Below are 23,024 nucleotides of genomic sequence, written 5' to 3'. Positions count from 1 at the left end.
ACAGCTAGGAATTGTTAAATGTCTGAGGCCAAATTTGAACTCAGGTCCTCCTGACTTCAGGACTGAGACTGACTTGACTTGAATCTTAAGAGGGATTCTGAGGTTCCTTTCTAAGAGACTCCTGGTCCCTGGAGCAGCTGTAAAAAAGCAACATCTCAGGATGGAGACTTCTTTTTTTCTGTTGGCTTAGCATTTCAGAGATGCTTTGTTCTTGGCATCCTAATAGTTTAACTTTTGCATTTTTCATAACCTCTCCTTTCCGTGGTCTAATGCAGGTTTTCAAGTTTCTTGGTCTCAGAATCTGGACCAATTGACTTGGTTATTAATAACTTGAATAAACACATAGAAGGCAGATGGCACAAAGCTGGGAGGGCTGGCTAACACGGTAAGGAGGAATCATTATCCAAAAGCATTTTGATAGGCTAGAGAGAGCATTAGGCTGAATCAGGAGGGATGAAAGTGAATTCTTCTACTTGGGTCCAAAAAAATCAACACATAAATATAACATCAGGAGAGGTATGGATAGGAAGCAGTTATTTTGAAAAGGATCTGGGGTTTTTAGTGGACTACAAGCTTGGTAGAACTAAACTAAGCAATGTGCTATGTACTCTAAAAGCCCCCGATAAACAAGCAAACAAATATAATTAAGGTGATTGGAGATTGCATTTAGAGAGCGCATGGCTAGCAAGAAAAAAAGTGAAAGTCTGTTCTTGTTGGCATTTGTCTGGACTGCTGTGTTTAACTCTGGTTAACTTGGTTTACAAAGGATATTGAGGGGCAGCTAAGTGGTGCCGTGAATAGAGCACCAGCTCTGAAGTCAGGAGGACCTGAGTTCAAATCTAATCTCAGATACTTAACATTTCCTAGCTGTGTGACCCTGGGCAAGTCACTTAACCCTAATTATCTCAGAAAAAAAAAGGATATTGATAAGCTGGAAAGAATCTATAGGAGGACAGCTAGGATGGTGACAGGTCTTGCATCTGTGAGGTTGGAAGAGCTGGGACAAGAGAGACATTTTAGGCAGGTTCAAATATTTGAATGAATGCTGACATGAAAAAAGGAAGGAGGTGGGTTCTGTTTGGACCTAGCACCAGGAAGTACAAGGATGGAAGAACGAATAATAAAAAGTGGAAACGGCTGCCTCCAGAGACTTGCTCCTCCTGGGCCTTCAAGGAGTGGCTGGAGGACACCTGTGGAGATTTTCTTTGTCTCTTGGTTGGACAATGTGGCTGTGAAGATCCCTTTCCACTCTGAAATTCTGTGATTCTAATTCTATGAAGTATCTTATAGGATCATAGATTTAAACCCAAAGGGATCCAGAGATCCATTTAGATCTTCTCACTCATTTTATGGAACACAAAACAGTAATCCAGGGAGGGAAAGGCATTTGTCCAAGGTCCCATGCCAGTATGTGGCAGTGGTGAAATTTAACCCCACATCCCTTGACTCCAAAGTTTACATACTTTCTGTTGAATTTCAATCTGGACCGTCACTGCTGTGAGCCTCAGTTTTCTGTAATTCTCTGTTCTGTGGTTCAGATTCTTGCAGCCTTATATTATTTGATTTTAGGCTTGCGCTGGGTTGCCGTGCAATGGCGGATCAGGGGTGAAGTCTGAGGCAGTAATGCAGGAAGATGGGGAAGGCAAGCCGGATAGCAGCTCTTTCCAAGACAATTGAGTCAACCAGCACCTATCGCGTACCTACTATGTGCCAGACTCAATGCTAAGCAGTGAGGATATAAGGAAAGGCAGACATATCACCCAACTCTTCAAGTCTCTTGATGGCTAATGGGGGAGGTAAGCGTGCAATTATGAACAAACAGGAACAGAAAAAGAATGAATAAACTAGAATTCATCCACAGAAGAAAAGCACTAGAACTGAGAGAAAATCCAGTGGAGAAGCTGAGGTTTCAGTGTGGACAGGAAGGAAGTTAAGGAAGCCAGAAGGTAGGGACGAGAAGGAGGAGGATTCTCGACAGGAGAAAATGTGTGTTCAAAATCTGGTGGAATGTCTTGTTCAGGAGCAACAAGGAGTTTAGAGCCTCCCAAAGTGTGGAATTCTTCGAACTGGGGAGAAGGCCAAAAATATCAGTGATGTTCTTCCTTCTTATATCGATTTTTTTTTAACCAGATGAGTGATTTCATGGTAGAGTAATTTCTTATCAAGAAATGCCCTTTCCCAAAACTGTTGGGAAAACTGGAAATTAGTATGGCAGAAATTAGATATGGATCCACACTTAATACCATATACCAAGATAAGATCAAAATGGGTCCATGATTTAGGCATAAAGAATGAGATCATAAATAGATTAGAGGAACAGAGGATAGTCTACCTATCAGACCTGTGGAGGAGGAAGGAATTTATGACCAGAGGAGAACTAGAGATCATTATTGGTCACAAAATAGAAGATTTTGATTACATCAAACTAAAAAGTTTCTGTACAAACAATACTAATGCAAACAAGATTAGAAGGGAAGTAACAAATTGGGAAAATATTTTTACAGTTAAAGGTTCTGATAAAGGTCTTATTTCCAAAATATATAGAGAACTGACCCTAACTTATAAGAAATCAAACCATTCTCCAATTGATAAATGATCAAAGGATATGAACAAACAATTCTCAGATGATGATATTGAAATTATATCCACTCATGTGAAAGAGTGTTCCAAATCACTACTGATCAGAGCAATGCAAATTAAGACAACTCTGAGATACCACTACACACCTGTCAGATTGGCCAAGATGACAGGAACAAATAATGATGAATGTTGGAGGGGATGTGGGAAAACTGGGACATTGATACATTGTTGGTGGAGTTGTGAAAGAATCCAGCCATTCTGGAGAGTGATTTGGAACTATGCTCAAAAAGTTATCAAACTGTGTATACCCTTTGATCCAGCAGTGCTACTACTGGGCTTATATCCCAAAGAAATATTGAAGAGGGGAAAGGGACCTGTATGTGCCAGAATGTTTGTGGCAGCTCTTTTCGTAGTGGCTAGAAACTGGAAGTTGAATGGATGTCCATCAGTTGGAGAACGGTTGGGTAAATTGTGGTATATGAAGGTTATGGAATATTATTGCTCTGTAAGAAATGACCAGCAGGAGGAATACAGAGAGGCCTGGAGAGACTTAAATCAACTGATGCTGAGTGAAATGAGCAGAACCAGGAGATCATTGTACACTTCAACAACAATACTGTATGAGGATGTATTCTGATGGAAGTGGAAATCTTCAACATAAAGAAGATCCAACTCACTTCCAGTTGATCAATGATGGACAGAAACAACTACACCCAGAGAAGGAACACTGGGAAGTGAATGTAAATTGTTAGCACTACTGTCTATCTACCCAGGTTACTTATACCTTCGGAATCTAATATTCAATGTGCAACAAGAAAATGGTATTTACACCCATATATTGTATCTAGGTTATATTGTAACACATGTAAAATGTATAGGATTGCCTGTCATCAGGGGGAGGAGGTGGAAGGAGGGAGGGGATAATTTGGAAAAATGAATACAAGTGATGTTATAAAAAATTACTCATGCATATATAATGTCAAAAAATTTTTATAAATAAATAAAATTTAAACAAACAAACAAACAAACAACAAAAAAGAAATGCCCTTTCTCACTAGGAGACAGTGTCATCTTAGAGAATTATTCCAGGGAATCGAGAGGGTTTAGTGATCCTTCCAATGTGAGGCTGCCCATATGGGGAGAAAGCAGAACTTGAAGGTGTATTGGTTTTCAGATGCTGTGGTAAGGGAGATATTGAGGCAGAGGAGTGGAAAGAGACTTGAAATGTTTGTGTTTTTTAAAATTATACTTAAGTTCTAAAAAAAAAAAACCATGGGCAAGTTCTTTCTCCTCCTCTCATCTCGGTCTCCTTTTCTGTAAAATTATAGTGCAAGTGGCTGTTTTCCACTTTTGCAAGGATGGTGCACATCCCCCATACGGAAATTTTGTTTAGTAAAAAAACAAGTGTTCCTTGGCCAGAGTTTTCCCTCCCCTGTGCCCGAGGGGCAGGACAGACTCCGACAGCTGAATGAATGAGTATTTGCAAAAGGCCAAGTCTACTGATTGTGGAAGATGGAGAACAAAGGTCCTTTTACATGTGGTGAAAGATGTAAAGAAGAAGAACTCCACATGGAGCAAACACATAAAATGCTGGTCAGGAGCCCCATACTTTGTTGTTACAGATCCTTAGGGAAACTGCCCTGCTTTTACTCAGCTGATCCATGGCCTCCAGGAGCATTGGGAGAAGCTAAGGAATTCTAGGAAGGAACCTGGAAGAGGGAATATATTTCAGGAATGAGGGATAACAACCTGGACGAAGTGCAGAGTTGGAACCCGGAGCAGTGAAGAGGCTAATTTGGCCGGAAGGCCAAATTATGAGATGTCTGGAAAGATTGGTTGGAGGGATACTGTGAAGGGCTTTTTGGGTCAGGGGTAAAAGAGAAAACCCATCTCATACGATCCTTTCTTTTAAAGAGAAGAAAAGGGGGCTTCTTCCAGATTAGACAGCTCCTCTGGGACCTTAAACTCAAGCCGTTTCTCTCCAAGCTTAACATGACTCCAAGTTCTTTCATTCCAATGGATTCACAACCTGGAACATCCAGGGCAAGGCTCGTTTTCCTTACTCCAGATCCTGTGCTCCCAAGAAATCTTTCCTCGTCCTAGCTCCCAAGACATAACCAGTTCATTAGTTATATAACCATTCTCCTAAGGAATTTTTCCACTTTGGGACTCTTGGCAAAGAGTCTTCCTCAAGCAGTTGAAGTCCATTATTATAAAGAAAATATTCCTCGCGTCCGATGCCAGTTTTGGAGTCAACAGGGAAATGTTTCAACATCTGAAATGGCTGAAACTGAAAAACAAAGAAATAGAAAACATTCACCGGCTGCTTTGTCCTTCTATCTCATGGGACTTAGGATGTGGGCTCTTTCTGGAGACTAGTGAATTCTTGGGTTTTTCATTTTTCCCGTTAGCAGAGTTCCCTATATTTGGCCAACTTACTTTTGCTTGCAAGTCATCTTTATTCTAGAAGTTGCAGCTAATGAAAACATTTCCTTCTTGTGTTTTTGGCCTTTTGTTATGTTTTTGTGGTTTTTCAATCTGCCCTTCCATCTATCATCTGTCCATCCATCCACTAATTTTTCCCTTCAGTCATCCATCTTATGTGATGCTTGGCTTTTTGAATAGTCAAAACACTTGGAGCCTCTTTCTTCTCCAGATCTTCTATGGCTTAAAATCGTTCTAGAAAAATTAGTTTCTAACTTAACCAACAGTGTCATCGGGCCTTGTAAAATGTAAACTCCTCCAGGGCTTCACTTTTTTTAATGCCAATGCTGGGCCACAATGAGTGCTTAATAAATGCCTGTTGATTGATTGAATGACGTTGATTCTGAAGTTGGAGAATTAGGTTTAAATCCCCCATCTGCCATTTTGGGAAAGTTACTTCCTCTCTTCTAGCATGGTCAAGTCCTTTCCCTTTCTTTCTTTCCTTCTAAGCTAAAGTTGATAATAATAATATAAAATAAAACAAATCTTCAGGATTCAAGTTCTCTGAAGGTTTACAAAGACCTTTCTGCATCGCCGTCCAGAATGACCCCACAGTATTGTAGCTTCCGAGCCGGAGGAGATCTCCGAGTGTTCTGGCTGAGCCCAGAATGGTGAACTGATCTCTGAAGGTCCAACAGGCAGTGAAGTGGGATTCAAATCTCCAACCCCAAACCCAGTGTCTTTTAATTCAACCCATTTTTTAAAAGCACTTATATGTGTAAGAGCACATGGTGATGGAGGAGCTCTAGAGAGAGAGTTGGGAAGATGTGCACTTGAGCCCCTTCTCAGACATTCACTGACTGGGTAACTCTGGATGTCACTTTACTCTTATGAGCCTCAGTTTCCCCATATGTAAAGAGAGAATGTTGCACTTTATGACCTCTTGAGTGTCTTCTGGTTCTAAACTGGCAATCCTATGTGGGGGATACAAGACAAATAAGAAATGTTCCGTGTACACAAGAAGCTTGTATTCTAGGAGTGGGGTGTCCAGTAGAGCTTGTGACCTCAGAGAAGGCTGCTGGGTACTTTAACATTTCCTGGCTTGGGATCACGGCTTCTCTGCAGGGCCAGGTCTATCCTGGGGTTTTAGCAGTGCAACATAAATTGGAGTGGGAGGATAGAGCTGTGGCGGCTCCCACTGCTGCCGAGTTGCAGGGACAGGTTGGGCAGCTGCAGTGGGGACCTCTTCCGTACCCCTCTGTGACCCTCTCAGTGGGTCTGAAACACCCCCTCTTACCTTATGGGCCTAGACCTCTCATGTTCCAGCTAGGAGGGTTTCTACCCTGATATATGGAGTTTTAAGATCTCACTGAGTACATATGCTCAAGGGGACCTAAACAAGTGGATTGACTGATTAAAAGTACAGCCCTGGAGAGGTAGGGTGGTGCAGTGGAAAGAGCCTTGGCTTGGAAGGCCAAAGACTGAGGCACTAGGCCTGACCCCAGTGATCTTGAGCAAATTGTTAAATTATCTTGTGCCAGAATTTCCCCACCTGGAAAACATGGCCAGTGGTGCTCTCTGGGGATGATGGGGGGGGGCAGCACTCTGTGACCCTTCGAGCCCCAGGAGAGGGGGGCATACAGGATCATTCCTGCTCATCCCTGTTTTCTCATGGGCACCTGTGGTACCTGAATGCCAGGAGACCCCCTCCTCTGAAGAGTGGGGCCTAGCAAAGGGAAGGGAGGCACATTTTAAGAATGCCCATTTTGACCCCTGCCCTCCTCCTTCCTTCCTTCCTTCTTCCTTCCCTCCCTCACTCCTTTTCTCCCTCCCTCTTTTCCTCCCTCCCTCTTTCTCTCCCTCCTTCCTTTCCTCCCTTCCTCCTTCTCTCCCTTCCTCTCTCCCTCCCTCCCTCCTTCCCTTCCTCTCTCCCTCCTTCCTTCCCTCCTTCCTCCCTTCCTCCTTTCCTCCCTTCCTCCTTCTCTCCCTTCCTCTCTCCCTCCCTCCCTCCCTCCTTCCCTTCCTCCCTTCCTCCTTCCCTTCCTCTCTCCCTCCTTCCTTCCCTCCTTCCTCCCTTCCTCCTTTCCTCCCTTCCTCCTTCTCTCCCTTCCTCTCTCCCTCCCTCCCTCCCTCCTTCCCTTCCTCTCTCCCTCCTTCCTTCCCTCCTTCCTCCCTTCCTCCTTTCCTCCCTTCCTCCTTCTCTCCCTTCCTCTCTCCCTCCCTCCCTCCCTCCTTCCCTTCCTCTCTCCCTCCTTCCTTCCCTCCTTCCTCCCTTCCTCCTTTCCTCCCTTCCTCCTTCTCTCCCTTCCTCTCTCCCTCCCTCCCTCCCTCCTTCCCTTCCTCTCTCCCTCCTTCCTTCCCTCCTTCCTCCCTTCCTCCTTTCCTCCCTTCCTCCTTCCCTCCCTTCCTCTCTCCCTCCCTCCCTCCCTCCTTCCCTTCCTCTCTCCCTCCTTCCTTCCCTCCTTCCTCCCTTCCTCCTTTCCTTCCTTTCTTCCTTCCTTCCTTCTTTCCTCCCTTCCTTCCTCCCTTCATTTATGACACCCTACTATGCCTTTCCTTCAAGGTACTGAAGAGACTGCAGAGCAAATATGGCAGCCTGTACACCCAGGAAAACGTGGTTCTGAGCGGCACTCACACGCACTCGGGGCCTGCGGGCTATTTCCAGTACACCATCTTTGTGCTTTCCAGTGGGGGATTCAGCAAAAGGACTTTTGAGTTCATCGTGGATGGCATTGTGAAGGTAGGCAAAGGGCTGCCTTGCCCTGGGCCCTCCCTTCCCTTCCTTTCTTCATCCCTTTCCCCTTCCCGAGGTTTTAAGCTGTTGTGTGTAGTGGAGGGAGGTTTCCACACTGGAAGTTTCCCACGATGATGAAATCATGGGCCCATCTCTGAAGGGCCAGAAGGGGTAGGGAAGCCTGAGATTCCCTGGGCAGCTTCCTCATTTTCTAGATAAGGAAACTGAGGCTGCCTAGGGCCAGGCCTTCAATCAGTGACAAAGCTGGAATTAGAGCCAGGACCTCTGACTCCTGCTCGGATGCTCCGAGTTCGGAGGAATGGGGTGAAGGTGGAGATATGGGGAAGGAGGATGATTCACTCATTAGGACCGAGCTCCGCCTGGAGCTTGGGCTAAGTGAGATCACAGATATGAATTATGAGGCTGTTATTTATCCTCAAAACTGATAAGCAGAGGCCAGGCCCAAAGGGCGGGACTCAGCGAGCATTTACTCAGGGCTCAGGGGCCGGGTGGCTCTGGAAGGGGAGCCCCGGGTCTGGGGCCAGGAAACCCCGGGTTCGAATGTGGCCTGAGACGCCTGGCTGGGTGACCCTGGTCAGTCATGCCTCTGTCCACCTTGATCCACTGGAGAAGGAAATGGCAAAGCCTGCCAGGATCCTTGCCCAGAAAACCCTACAGACAGTATTGTCCCACAGCCACCTGTGGGATCTGGGAGAGTTGGCCATGTCTGGACAGGGGGCAGACGGTGCACTTGCTGGGAATACAAATGCCAGCAGAGAGAAGCTGTCTCTGCCCAAAAGGATCTTACATGTCAGCAGGAAAAGGGAGCTGAGAGAGGAGTGGGAGCCTGGGGAGGGAGGGAGGAGTAAACATGGCGGCCCGGCCCTTCCTGCTAAACTGCCTGCAAAGACTCATTCCTGGGGCAATTGGAGCTAGTCCCTGGGCGGTGGTTCTTTCCCCACTTCCATCCTCCACCCAGTGACTGCAAGCCAGGCTGCGCTTGTGGGAGGGGAAGGGGGGGATTGTGAGGGACCCACAGCCTCTCAGAATTGCAGGAAACCTCAGAGGAATCACCAGGGAACGAGATCTAGAATCGAGAGTTGGAAGAAACATTGGAAGCAGTCTAGTTCCTTCTTTCCTTCCTCCCTCCCTCCTTCCCTTCCTCTCTCCTTCCCTTCCTCTCTCCCTCCCTCCCTCCCTCCCTCCTTCCTTCCCTCCCTCCTTCCTTCCCTCCCTCCTTCCTTCCCTCCTTCCCTCCCTCCCTCCCTCTCTCCCTTCCTTGCTTCCTTCCTTCTTGCCTTCCTTCCTTCCTTCCTTGCTTCCTTCCTTCCTTCCTCCCTCCCTCCCTCCTTCCCTCCCTCCCTCCTTCCCTCCCTTCCTCCCTTCCTCCCTTCCTTCCTCCCTTCCTTCCTTCCTTCCTTCCTTCCTTCCTTCCTTCCTTCCTTCCTTCCTCCCTCCCTTCCTCCCTTCCTTCCTTCCTTCCTTCCTTCCTTCCTTCCTTCCTTCCTTCCTTCCTTCCTTCCTTCCTTCCTTCCTTCCTTCCTTCCTTCCTTCCTTCCTTCCTTCTTTTTCTCATTCATCCATTCATTTATTTATCTAGTCATTCGTTTGTTTGTTTGTTTCCTCTCTCATTTTCTGATGAACAAACAGGTTGGGAGACTTAGCCAAGCTCACATAGCTAGTGTTAGTGGTAGGAGCTGAACCTTTCTGACTGCAAGTCCAGCACTCTATGCAGTGAAACCAGGAGGAGCTAGCCCTCCAGGGCATCCGGTCCCTTCCTCATCAGCCCTGACAGGGGCTCCTTCAGCTTCTGCTGGAAGGTCTCCGATGATGGCAAACTTGCTACCAACTGAGGCAAGCCCTTCCTTTCCCAATGAGGGCTCCATTTTGATTGCATAATGCCATCTTATATCAAGGCTCAAAAAAAGCCACATTATCTTTCAGAGAGAGATGGAAAAAGAGGAGGATGGAAAGATGGGTAACTACATAGATGGAAGGATAGATGGATGAATAGCTAGGGTAGATGGACAGATAATGAAAGCTAGATGGGGAAAGATAGAAAGAGGTAGAGAGAATGTTGAATAAGAGCTTTGTTTATACTAGACACTCTGCTAAACACTGAAGGTGAAAAATATAACAAGCAAGGAAGCTGTCATCCCTAAGGAGTCTGGTTCTTATTGGAAAACATAGCATTTGAAGAGAAGCTAGGAGGAGGGCGTGTGTGTGTGTGTGTGTGTGTGTGTGTGTGTGTGTGAGAGAGAGAGAGAGAGAGCGCATGTGAGAGTGTGTGTGTGAGTGTGTGTGTGAGAGTGTGTGTGTGTGAGAGAGAGAGATAGAGAGAGAGCGCATGTGAGAGTGTGTATGTGTGTGTGTGTATGTGTGTGTGTGAGTGTGTATGTGTGTGTGTGAGTGTGTGTGTGTGAGTGTGTGTGTGAGTGTGTGTGAGAGAGAGATAGAGAGAGAGAGAATGCATGTGAGAGTGTGTATGTGTGTGTGTATGTGTGTGTGTGTGTGAGAGAGAGATAGAGAGAGAGCGCATGTGAGAGTGTGTATGTGTGTGTGTGTGTGTGTGTGTGTGTGTGCACCTCTGGCAGAATGCTGACTTACGCCAGAGTCATCCATGTTATTCTAATGTTTGTACCTTATTTTTGAGGATTGTGTAATATCCAAACATTAGCGCTTTTCCCCTTTTATATATTGAGGTAAACATGACGAGCCTTTGTGTAAGGCAGCTTTCCACTCCCTTTCTCAACACTTCATATTTCCTGGAAAAGCCATTTCATCTTTCTGTGCCTCAGTTTCCTCCTCTGGAAAATGCAGACATTACTATTTGTCATCCCAATCTCATAGGGTTGGTATAAGGACAGGGCTTGGTCTAATAGAAAGAACTGTTTCACAGCATCAGAAGATCTGAGTTGGAAATGTCCAGTGCTGCAGATAATTAGCTGTGTGACCTTGGGGAGGTTATTTAACATCCTCTGACCTCAGTTTCCTCATTTGTAAAATGGAAGCAAGCAGATCTGTTCTGTCTGGAAGCAGAGTATATGGGTGCAAACCTCAAAGTGTTATGGGAATATGAGTTATTATTTTTCCACTGTTGCTACCGTGATGTCTTTTGCTTTCCACCCTCAGAGCATCGACATGGCACATAAAAATATGAAGCCGGGCAAGCTCTTTGTCAATAAGGGAAACGTGGAAGGGGCCCAGATCAACCGGAGTCCTTATTCTTACCTGCAGAATCCACTCTCTGAGCGAGACAGGTAAGGCAGCAAATGTGGAAACTAGAATGAGCAGGAAAACCGAACCACACCTGCCCCCATGTGACTTGGCTGCCTCTGGGATAACACAAGGCTTTCTCCGGTTGGTTTTTGAAGGTCTGCCTAATCCGGCGCCAACCTGCCTTTCCAGCCTCAGTGGACATTTCTCCCCCTCTGCACGTTCTAATCAGTCTCCCCGGCCTTCTCTCTCTTCCTCCACATGATGCTCCATCCCCATCTCTACCTCTTGGCTCAGGCCATCTCCCATGTCTAGAACGCTCTTCCTCTTCATCCCCATCTTCCTTCAAGACTCAAATCAAGCCGAATTTTCTTCAGGAAATAAAGTTCCTCTGCTGCTTTGGGACCTCAATACTACGGCCTTCTTTCACAATGAGATCTTCAGAAATAGAACAATTAATATATAACTTTCATCTCTTTTAGACGGGAAAAATCCAACTCTGGGGCACTAAGTTCAAAAAGAGATGCTGCCTGAGATGATCATTTGCTCTGTTTTGCTGACTAGGTATTCTGCCAACACAGATAAGGAAATGCTGGTCCTGAAGATGGTGGATCTGAATGGAGAAGACTTAGGAATGATCAGGTACTGTATAAAAAGCTTAATCACAGTTCAATTTAAAACAACGTGAAAAGCATATGATAGTCTCTCGGTACCCACGAATCCAGCTAAACTGTTAGACCATCGAGGTCAACTTTCCATCTGTATGATAAAATGAAAATCTTTAAGCTATATTTATTTATTTTTCTTTATCCTCCTTTTCCTTCTCTTCCTTATTATTTTGTCTCTCTCCCCTCCTCTCTTTTTTCCTCTCCTTTCATCCCCTCTCCTTCCTTTCTATTCTTTCTCTTTTCTTCTTTTTTCTCTCCTCCTCTCCTTCCCCTCCCTTTCCTTCCCCTGCTCTCCCATTTTCTCTCTCCCACTCTCTCCTTCATATCATCATTTTGCCTTTTCTTTCTCCTTCCCTTCTTTTGAAGATTCTTGCATGATGTTCAATGAATAAAGCACAACTCTACTCTCATTTCTCCATTTTGTATAAAAACTAAAGAAATGCCATTGAAAGGAAATAGGAAACTTGATGGACGGTAGGAGTATGATAGGAGTGTCATAGATCAATGGAATACAATTGATTTATTGATGTTTTCCAACAGCTGAGGCAAAAAGGGAAAAGTACTCTGGTAAATGAAAAATATGAACATTTATTTGGGGGGGGGGAGAGAAACTTCTTTCGTGAACAAACAAGCAATTATTAAGCACCTAATGTGTGCCTCACATAAAGAATATTGCTTTAAAAAATGGACCATTGTCCCAAGGAGGAGCTTAGTGTAATTGAAATCACTGTGCAGTTTCCCACAGACCACCTGCCCTCTCTCTTCCTCCTCTTCCTCCGTTCTAGATATGGCTCAGTGTCCATTTGCAGCATCTGGTCAAATGAGAAAATATATGGCTAGGAAGTACTTTGTCAACCTTAAGGAGCTATCAAATTATTGACTGTTATTATCATTGTTATTGGCTACACTACTGGAAGATCCCCTCTAGGGCTTCACTGTTCAACTGCGCATCAAATTAAAAAAATAATAATTATATTAACTCACCCTTCTGCAGCACTGAGTAATTTATAAAATCCTGTCCTTCTAACCAGATGGGAAGTTCTTGTTATCCCTGTGATACAGATGAAGGAGTTAGACCAGGGATAAAGGGACTGTGCTGGTAAGAGAAGGGGCTAAACAACCAGAATCTTGTGCCTGTAAAGCTTGCAAGGTCTCCACAATACTAATCTCCAGGGGATTTCTAAAAGGAACACAGTCAGAACCAAGTATGGGCATCTGGGGTAACATCAGGACACTGGACTCTGGTGGGCAGATACTCTTCCTAGAGGAGTCAATGAGGACAAATTTCCACCCCTCTGTGATCTAATTCAGATGGGCCCATCCATCATTAGGCTGGCTTGTCTACAGATGAGGAAACTGAGGCACAGGGAGATTGTGACCCGCCTCAAGGTCATAAGGCAGTGTCAGAGGTAGAATTTGAATCCAGCTCCTTCAGTTCTAGGGTCAGTATACAGCTATCCAATGTACTAGGTCTCTTTGCTTTAAAGGCCAACCCTCCATCCCGTGTACCAAAATGACTTCTTGTTTTTCCTATCACTGTTGCTATTGTTATAGTCTCATTTTCCCCTTACTGGAGTCCAGGCAGGGACAGTCCTGGAACAAGTGACAAGTTTGTGATTATTTTAAATTATTTTCTTTTTTATTATGAAGTAAAAATCAATAAACATAATTACTTTAATATAGAAACAAAAATGACACAAAAATTCTACCTGAAACTATAAATATGTTATATACAATTTATGTAAAAGATATAATATAGTAAGCTTATTGTTGTAGTAACAAAAATCACTCTTTTATCAGTCATTAAATCATTTACTATGTTCCAGGCACCATGCTAAGTGCTAAAGATACAAATACAGAACGAAAAGACAGTTCCCTCCGTTAAGGAGCTTGAGATCTAAAGGCAGAGACATCCCAAAAAAAGATAAACTGGTGGAGGGACAAGGAAGGTGCCCCTGAGGGTATGATGGTGAACTCAAGTTTAAATGAGTGCAGCTGGATGGGAGATAAGTCACTGTCTGAGCTGTAGGTCCTGGGTAAACTCCAGGGCCCACTGATGTGGAATTGACCCCGGAGCAGCTGATGCATTTTTAGTTTGGCTGAAATAGGGCTTCCCATTCTCAAAAAACAAAACCGACCAAAAATGACTCCTCTTTTTTAAGCTCCCAGAGCCAAGTGGGGCATTATATCTGTAGTAACCCATGCTATCTCAAGTTCTGTTTGATCTGCTAAGATGTCAACCTGCATGCTAAAGTAATTGGGAAAGTACCACGTTCTGGGCAGCTGTTGACATGATTCTAAGTCGCCAAGAGCTCTAGAGTGCTTTGTAGCTATCAAGAACTTTCACATATGTTAATCTCATTTCATTTTCAAAATAACTCTGAGACGTAGATAGGACAGATTATTCATCCCAATTTACCAATGAGTAAACTGAGGCTCAGAGAGAAGTAACTTAACATTATTCATCCAGATTTACTGATGAGTAAACTGAGGCTCAGAGAGAGGAAGTGACAACATTATTCATCCCAATTTACCAATGAGTAAACTGAGGCTCAGAGAGAGGGAGTGACAACATTATTCATCCAAATTTACTGATGAGTAAACTGAGGTTCAGAGAGAGGAAGTGGCAACATTATTCATCCCAATTTACCAATGAGTAAACGAGGCTCAGAGAGAAGTAACTTAACATTATTCATCCAGATTTACTGATGAGTAAACTGAGTCTCAGAGAGAGGAAGTGGCAACATTATTCATCCCAATTTACCAATGAGTAAACGAGGCTCAGAGAGAAGTAACTTAACATTATTCATCCAGATTTACTGATGAGTAAACTGAGTCTCAGAGAGAGGAAGTGACAACATTATTCATCCCAATTTACCAATGAGTAAACTGAGGCTCAGAGAGAAGAAGTAACTTAACATTATTCATCCAGATTTACTGATGAGTAAACTGAGTCTCAGAGAGAGGAAGTGACAACATTATTCATCCCAATTTACCAATGAGTAAACTGAGGCTCAGAGAGAAGAAGTAACTTAACATTATTCATCCAGATTTACTGATGAGTAAACTGAGGCTCAGAGAGAGGAAGTGACAACATTATTCATCCCAATTTACCAATGAGTAAACTGAGGCTCAGAGAGAAGAAGTGACTTAATATTATTCATCCCAATTTATTGGTGAGTAAACTGAGGCTCAGAGAGAGGAAGAGACAACATTATTCATCCCAATTTACTGATGAGTAAACTGAGTCTCAGAGAGAAGTGACAACATTATTCATCCCAATTTACCAATGAGTAAACTGAGGCTCAGAGAGAGGAAGTGACTTAACCATCCTTGAGTCCTCAGTAGTAGGCTCAGGATTTCGATTCCAAACCCAGCTCTGACCAGCTTCTCTCCACCCTTTGTTCAGAGCTGGAGTCCTTGTACTACGATATTCTTCTGTTCATTTTTGAACCTTGAATGACGTGATAAAGCGGCCCAGAGGGAGGCCAGGTGCTCTTTCCTTCATGTGACACACCTACGTGGGAGATACTGAGGGAGGCTGCAGGGTTGGCCGAGGTGAGAGCTGAGCTTTTCCATCTGCTCCCAGGCACCCGGTGATGGTTTTCCGTTATTTCTATGGCTCAGCGCATGTGATCCTCGGGATGGAACACTTTTGCTATTATGTCTCACTGTTTCATCAAAACCGCTCTTCGGATCTGTTTAGCAGTGTTCCGGGGACACAAACAGCAACCTTTGTTTCTGAGCAGTAATTTAGCCCCTCTGAGGCTGCAGATAGTGCAGACTGCCTTGCCCTGGATGAGGTAGATTTAATTACTGATAATCCTCAATTATATATTTTGTTTTACTTTTAAAAGTCAGATTGGATTGATTTTTTCAAAAATCAGTTCTATTGGTGCCTTCTTTCTCTCGTAACATTCTGGTAATTTCTGGGGATCCGCCATCACCACCCTAAGCAAAAACACTGCATCCAACATCCTGCCTCCAATCCCTCCTTCTCTGCTGAAGTCAGGGAGTTAGGATTCTTTATCTCTTTACAAAAACCACAGCGGCTGTTAAAATTATTCAGGATTTATCCTCATTTGATTAATGTCAGGGGGCCTGTTATATTCTTTAGCCACATTCCCTTCTCATTTCACTCTGACACAAAAAAATCATAGCACGTTCTTTTGCTTTAAGCACTGAAGGATGATAGAACGCCAGAATATCGGAGCTGGAGGGGCCCTCGCACCTGGAAGGTCAACGCTGGCAGGGACTGTAGATCAGAGCTTGGAGGACCTTAGCAGAGAACATTAGAATGTCAGATCCAGACAGAATCTCAAAACCTAGAACGTGGATTATCCGAAGTAAAAGGGACCTGGAACATTAAAAATGGTCATCATAGATTGGAGTAGACCAAGGTCCAGACAGGTAATGTGCTGTCCCCAAGGCCAAGGTGAGTCAGCTGGGACATGACCCTGGATAACCATTTCAAGTCTCAGGAACGTGGGAGAAACGTCGTCTTTACCTGTGAAGGGAAGCTTCTGGCTGGGTTCTCTACCCTGAGCCAAGCATTTAGAGCTTTCCAATTAGAGTTGCAGAAAGAGGGAGTTTGCATTTATATTCCATTATCTCTGTCTCTTGAGGCAAAGCAGACGATCGTCCCTCGAGATTGCATGTACAGTGGACATTTTTCACTTTGTCAGCTGCGGGCTTTAGCTGTTCTCTCCCTCCTGCTCCGGGGCTGGTAGGACATGTTCTCCATTAGTCTTTGGAGATTTTTTTTTTTTTTTTGGAAGCTCTAGGCTATGGTCTGAACAGGTGTTAGCACTGAGGGATGTGCTGCTTTTCTCCATTTAAATAGCTCGATGCAAAGGATGGGAGCAGAGGAGAAACAGAGAAAACAACCTTTAAAAACATTTAGATCAGTTAGAGGACAAAGCTTAGAGAATTCAGTTTCTTACAACTTTAGGGCCAGTTTGTCTAATGGGGTCATTAAAGTCCTATTCCAATAGCAAAGAGGGAGGTCCTTGGAGGCTATATCTTCATAGAACAAGTCTTGACAGGCCCAACTAAGCAGGGATAGCTATGGACGCCCATGATGGACGCCATGTTTATCATCCAAGGACCAGCCAGGTTAAATATGGACACAACCATCATCACTGGGAGGGCCCCTAGCCGATGAATTCTTTGGCCATGGCAATCAATGAAACAAAGGAAAATGGCTCCCTTCTCTTTCTCTGAGGATATTGGTAGAGGGGAGAAAATAATAATGTAAAAGTGATGACGCTGGTTCCTGGAAAATTATTTTTGTGTACATTATATAGAAGGCTCTATGGAGGTGGAAAGAACACTGGATGTGCAGTCAGAGAACCTGTGTTCCAGCTATGTTCTGCTACTTATTACCTGTTTTATCAGACTAAAATTCTTGCTCTTCTCTCCTAAAACAATACCTACTGGCCTCAGTTTATTAATCTCTAAAATGAAGAAGTTGGGCTTGAAATTTAAGGCCTCAAAAATAAAAAAAACACCAAAAAATAAAAATAAAAAAGAATTAAAAAAAAGAAATTCAAGGCCTCAGACCAGCTGAAATATTTCCATGAACCTTTTGTGGGGTCCATGGATCTCAGGTTGAGATCCCTTGTACTAGAAGACCTATATGTGCCTTCCAACTTTTTGAACAATCCCAGGAGCTAAATCAAGTAGTATCATTATCCCCATTTTACAGATAAGTAAACTTAGGTCATAGGCAGAACACTCTGCCAGGGTCACACGCTTAGCAAATAAGTATCAAAGGTCAGTTTGAACCCAGGTTTCCTGTCTCTGGGTCTAGAACTAGAGTTACTAGGGTTTTTTTTTCTGGAAAAGAAGGCAGAAGAGGGGGAAAATGAAGAGGGAACTTGGGATTTCTATTTGCCTCATTGACACATGCTATTGTAAAGTCTCTTCCCCAGAGCATCTGAGCTTGCCCTTTCCTACTTCTTCTCCCCAGGAACATGGGTTCTAATGGTTTCACTGTTTTTTATTTAATCCTCTGCCCCAAATGGAGCAGGTGGTGGGGATGGTTCTGAGGCTCCTTGATGACAGATTGATTTAAGTGAGTCGCAAGCAAATAATCTGTAAATCGGCCTGTCCAAAGTCCAGAGATCAAGGCTAAGTCATAGTGTAGAGGTTCTATGGCTGGCCCCAATCATGGCCTTTCCCTGAATGCCGCCTTAGCAGAGGCTCTTTGACAGCCGTACACAGAGAGCTGGGGTTTGTTCCTCCTGGAAAGATGGGGCCAATCATTTCATTCGAGCAGAGTCTGATGGCCAATTTCATAGAAGTTCCTTTTAGTAAATATTTATTAGGTGCCTACTATGTTCCAGACACCACGCTAAGCACTGGGGATACTAAAGACGCCAAAAATCATCCCTGTCCTCAATGAGTTCTCAATCTAATGGGTTTTACAAGGTCTACTTCAATGGTAACTCTTAATAATTTAGATGTGGACAATTCCAGAACAGTTCCTAAGAGGGAAAGGGACTGAAAGTTTGGAGTACTAGAACTGGAAGAGACCCCAGAGCCTTTTACAAATAAGGAAACTGAGGCTCAGGGAAATCCAGTGATTTGCCCAGACTCAGTGCCAAAGTAACCAGTGAAAAGCTTGGGTCTGGAGCTCAGTCTTTGTTTCTCAGTCCAATCAATTAGTCAATTAATCAACAAGCACTTAATAAATACTCACCATGCATCTTTTGCTAGTTTATTTGGCCCTAGGGTTACAAAGAAAACAAACCACATTTCCTTTTCCTTCACTCAGTTACCCAGAGGCTGACTTTTTTCTTCCTTTGTCACCCAGCTAATACCATCATGATTAGGCTATGTTATTATTATTATTGTTATTTTAGGCAATTGGAGTTAAATGCTTTATCCAAGGTTACACAGCTAGGAAATTTTAAGTATCTGAACTGCACCATTTAGCTGCCCAAAGATTATTATTTTGGGGTCTGAGTGCTCTAGGATATGATGAACTCTTGGTGGGTAATCTCTACTTTGTACCTCTTCTACAACTTAGAGTCATATAGAGAGTGATTACCTAGGGCTAAATATACCCAAGTGTCTCCTAAGTGTGACTTGGGCCTAGTTGTTCTTGACTTGAGGCTGGCTATCCAAGTATTTTTCATTTTATTTTGTTGTTGTTGTTGTTGTTGTTGTTGTTTTGTGATGACCTGCTCTCAAGTTGGTCCTTTTTAGGAAATAATGTGACCCATGGGATAAGAAGTGAATTTGAAAATAGAGGATCCGGGTTTGAAGCCTGCCTCTGTACTTACTAGTTCTGTGATCTCAAATAAATCCCTTCCCCTCTCTGGATCTCAGTTTCCCTATCTGTAAAATGAAGGGTTTGGATTCCATGACTTCTAAAATCCTATCTGGCTCAAAATCAATGATGGTTCACTTCTACACGATTTTTTTCTTTTTCTCTTTAATTTGATGAATGTTTTCTAACTTGGGGAAGTCATATGTGCAAAATTTTCATGGGGAACATGCCTTCTTCTCCCTTCATCTTTGTGTCTATTCCTGTGATATGATCCCTTCTTAGGAGACTGGAATTGGTACAAATCCACTCTGTGAATATCAAGCAATGTAAGGGACAAGAGAGAAGATAACATGCTATGTATTCTTTTCCTTAATTAATTTTGGGAATCGGGCTACTGCCATTTTTCAGGATAGACGTGGAAATGACTTTCCAAATTCAGGTATCCCATAAATTATGGATCAAAGAGCTTTGATTCAGAAATTATTGGGATTAGACAATACTTACGAAAGCAGGAAAGCAGACTAAAATTCTTGCTCTTCTCTCCTAAAATACACAATCTTTTATCTCTCCATCTTTCTATCATATGTTGATTTTATTCAGCTTTCTGTACACTTTGCCTATGTGTGTATGCCTTGGAGACAGCAATCTCTTCCTATTTGCATATAGCCCTTGGCACTGTACCACACACAGATACAATCAATGCTTTTGATAACAATAGTTATTACTCACATTTACATGACATTTTAATGGTGACCAGTCTTGAGAATGAGGGTTTAGTAATTTCAGCACATCTTAATTACCAAACTCACTTAGAAACATTGTGCTTAATGAAAATAGCCGGATGGAATCAAGGGCTGTGCTGATGGCCGCCATATTGAAATGGGGACCATTTCTCCCGTATGTGAGATAGGGTTCAGCTGCCCCCTTTCTTGACACAGTGATCACTCCAAACTTCCTAACTCATGCTGAACTCTTCTTCTTCACAGCTGGTTTGCAATACATCCAGTAAGCATGAACAACACAAACCATCTGGTCAATAGTGACAATGTTGGCTATGCTGCTTACATGTTTGAGCAAGAGAAGAACAAGGGACAGCTGCCTGGGCAGGTGAGATCCCTCATTATTTTCTCCCTATTTGGGGAGGGATGTGAGTGGGAATTCCATTTTAGTTTATCAACTCATAGGCTCATGGAAAGTGCCTTGGAGGTTATTTAGTTTAACATTCTAATTTTACAGTAGAGGAAATTGAGGGCCAGAGAAGTGGTGACTTGTCCAAATCACTTGAATTACCATTGTCATTCACACAGTGCTCAGAAAATTGAATTATTTCCCCAAAAGAAAATCCCAGAGAACATTCGTTTTCTCCTAGGATAAGATTAGTTACACTCCTAGGTCCATGCCAGTTCCATGTTTGATTTGTGACCATCTTCAGATGCCATGGGTTAGCAACAATCCAATTGGTCCCCTAAGGAAAAAGATAATGAAGAATTTTAAAGTATATTCTCTGCCCCTCAAATTTCTTAATTTTTGAAACTTTTCCCTTGGATTTTATGAGGGACTAATTCAGTACACAAGCTGACCTCCGTGGAACTGGCAAGTTATTCTCCATTTCAACTTGTAAATTCTTTATTTAGATATTACCATGAATTATCTATAGAAACAGTGATATAATTTGATATTTAACTTCCTGGAACATCACAAAAACTGTAGAGTAGAAGAATAAAACCAGCATGTTAAAACAGAAGAGTCTTAAAGAGCTTGAAAGAGTCAAAGACCATTCTGTGCAAGACTTTCAGTTTACAAGTGAAAAAAGTCTAAGACAGGAAGGGCAGGTATCTTGCTGGAGGTCACACAACTAGCCGGTGATGGAGTGTACCTGAAACAGAATTATAAATCTGAACTAACAGTGCTGGGAGCCTAGCCAGCATGAGAACCAATGGTGGTCTGGAATACCAGCTGCAGGGATGGATCCTGTTATCTCATTTTCCTCAACTTGGCCATGAAGACACTGGCTTCTTCTCATAATATCTGAATAGAAGAGGGGGCAGTACTTCATCTCTATTAAGACCAGTTTTGGCTCCCATGATTCAAGGGGAATTCAGCAGGCTAAAGGGCTATAAAGAGAATGAAAGTGTGGGTGTAGACATGACTGGGAATGAGGGCCCTATGGACTCAGCGAAATAAGAAACTATAGCGGCATCATTTGCTGGTTGAATTTTTGGGGTACTTCTTAGTTCCAAGATATATTTCCAGTGAAATCCTTTTTATTTTTTCCCTGGGGCCAATCGCCAATTGAAGGTTTACCTAACTCCAAGTCCAGAGTGCTTTGTACTACATAGACTGCCTCCCTAGAAATTGCTTGTTGTCAAATCACTTCCATCCCCATCCCCATCATCTTTGTCAAAATTGGCACATAATAGGGTCATAGATTTAAAGCTAGACACCATAGAGAGTACATGTCCTCCATGTAGATGAGTTAATTGAAGCCTAGAGAGGGACACAGCATGCCCATGGTCATTGAAATCAACTGAGTCAGGATTGGAATTCAGATTTTTTAACCTCCCCTCTAAATTCTACATTTTTGTGCTGTTCTTCACTGTTTTACTATTCACCAAGTTGATGAGTCTAACATTATCCAAATCCACTAATTCTGTTATATGTATATTTTTCATATTTAGCTTCTTTTTCCTCCAAAAAAAGGGCAGAAGAAAATAATCTCTCAATAGGGACACAACGGAGCACAAACATTGGCAGTGAATTACTTGTTTAAGTTGAATTCCAAATTCCATTTGCAGCAGATGTATGTTTGTATGTGTGTATGAGTTTATTAGAAACCTAGAACAATTTGTAAACACTAGAACACAGAAACATAGAACAATTTATTTTAAAAGACAAGTAGGTGTTCTGAACTCCAGGAGAAATCTCCAAACGAAGGCTTGACTCATCTCTTTCTGTCTTCCCAGAGTTTAGCATAATGTTTGCTATATAGTAAATACTTAATAATTTTTTCATATGTTCATTCATTCTTTCATCTATCCATCCATTCATCTCACGTTGACTCAGGGCTGTTAATTTTCAGTGTTTAAAAGATTTCTGTCTGACTCCTTAGTTTAAAAAAAAAATCTTCCATTTGGAAGTGACATATTTATATATTAGCCACAGTTTGACTAGTGATGTTCACACTTCCTGCAATGTGAGAATTTTCTTACATTTGACTTTATCCAGAACACTTCATCATCTCATCTTTTTATTGTTTGCAAATGGTTTGGAGACAGTAGACTGATAGAGCCATCTGTTTGCATTTTTAATACTCCTTATACAGGAAATGAGGAATCATAAAAAAGTAATTGGATTTGTCTTCCAACAGGGGTCATTCGTAGCTGCTTTTGCCTCGTCAAATCTTGGCGATGTGTCACCCAATATCCTTGGACCTCACTGCATCAACACTGGGGAGTCATGCGACAACTTCAACAGCTCTTGTCCAATTGGTGGGGTAAGTAGTGAGCCCGGTCCAGCTTTTCAGCGCTTAGATAGTCATTTCATTCTTCAGCTTGGGTCACCATCATGGAGTGGACAGAGCTCCCCAGTGTCCACTCAGCTTCTTACAGGAATATGATTATTCACACACACACACACACACACACACACACACACACACACACACACACACAAATCTTCAGTGATCAAGATTATTTCCCCATATTCCATGAAAAACTGAGGTAGGGAAAATCAGGGAAAATCCTCGCCATTTTTACGGAATCACCAAATAGCCAAAGATGAAGGGAGCCCAAGGGTCATCTAGTCCATCTAATATGTTCTTTATTATCCTAATGAATGGACACCAGCTTTTGATTAAAAACCTCCAGTGAAGGAGAATCCCCTTCCTTGGATAACCCTTCACACTCTTGAACAGTAGTACTTGTTATTTTTGATGTGGCTGACATTTTTGATTTAACTAAATCTCTTTTTCATACATATGCATGATGGATCCCACCAGTTTATTGGGATTTGGGTAATTTTAAAAGTTAATAAACAACAAACAAAACCCCACAAACAGCCTTGTACAGAGTAATGAAATGTCAAGCATGAGGGTAATTTACAATTTTGCCTTAGGATCTGTCTGTCT

General features: G+C 42.9%; 1 protein-coding gene across 1 annotated transcript in view; it reads left to right on the top strand.

Moving 5' to 3' along the window:
- The window catches only part of ASAH2 (N-acylsphingosine amidohydrolase 2), a 61,824-nt gene that overhangs the window by 5,180 nt on the left and 33,620 nt on the right, over positions 1–23,024 (top strand). The window contains 5 exon segments of the mRNA XM_074284884.1: positions 7,568–7,744; positions 10,871–10,998; positions 11,519–11,596; positions 19,885–20,005; positions 22,266–22,391. Coding sequence (XP_074140985.1) covers positions 7,568–7,744; positions 10,871–10,998; positions 11,519–11,596; positions 19,885–20,005; positions 22,266–22,391 — 630 coding nt within the window.

The sequence above is a fragment of the Sminthopsis crassicaudata genome, chromosome 2 (assembly GCF_048593235.1).
Source record: "Sminthopsis crassicaudata isolate SCR6 chromosome 2, ASM4859323v1, whole genome shotgun sequence".
In the NCBI taxonomy this organism is placed as follows: domain Eukaryota; kingdom Metazoa; phylum Chordata; class Mammalia; order Dasyuromorphia; family Dasyuridae; genus Sminthopsis; species Sminthopsis crassicaudata.
The sequence above is the reverse complement of the archived record's forward strand: the minus strand, read 5'-3'. Positions and strand labels throughout refer to the sequence as shown.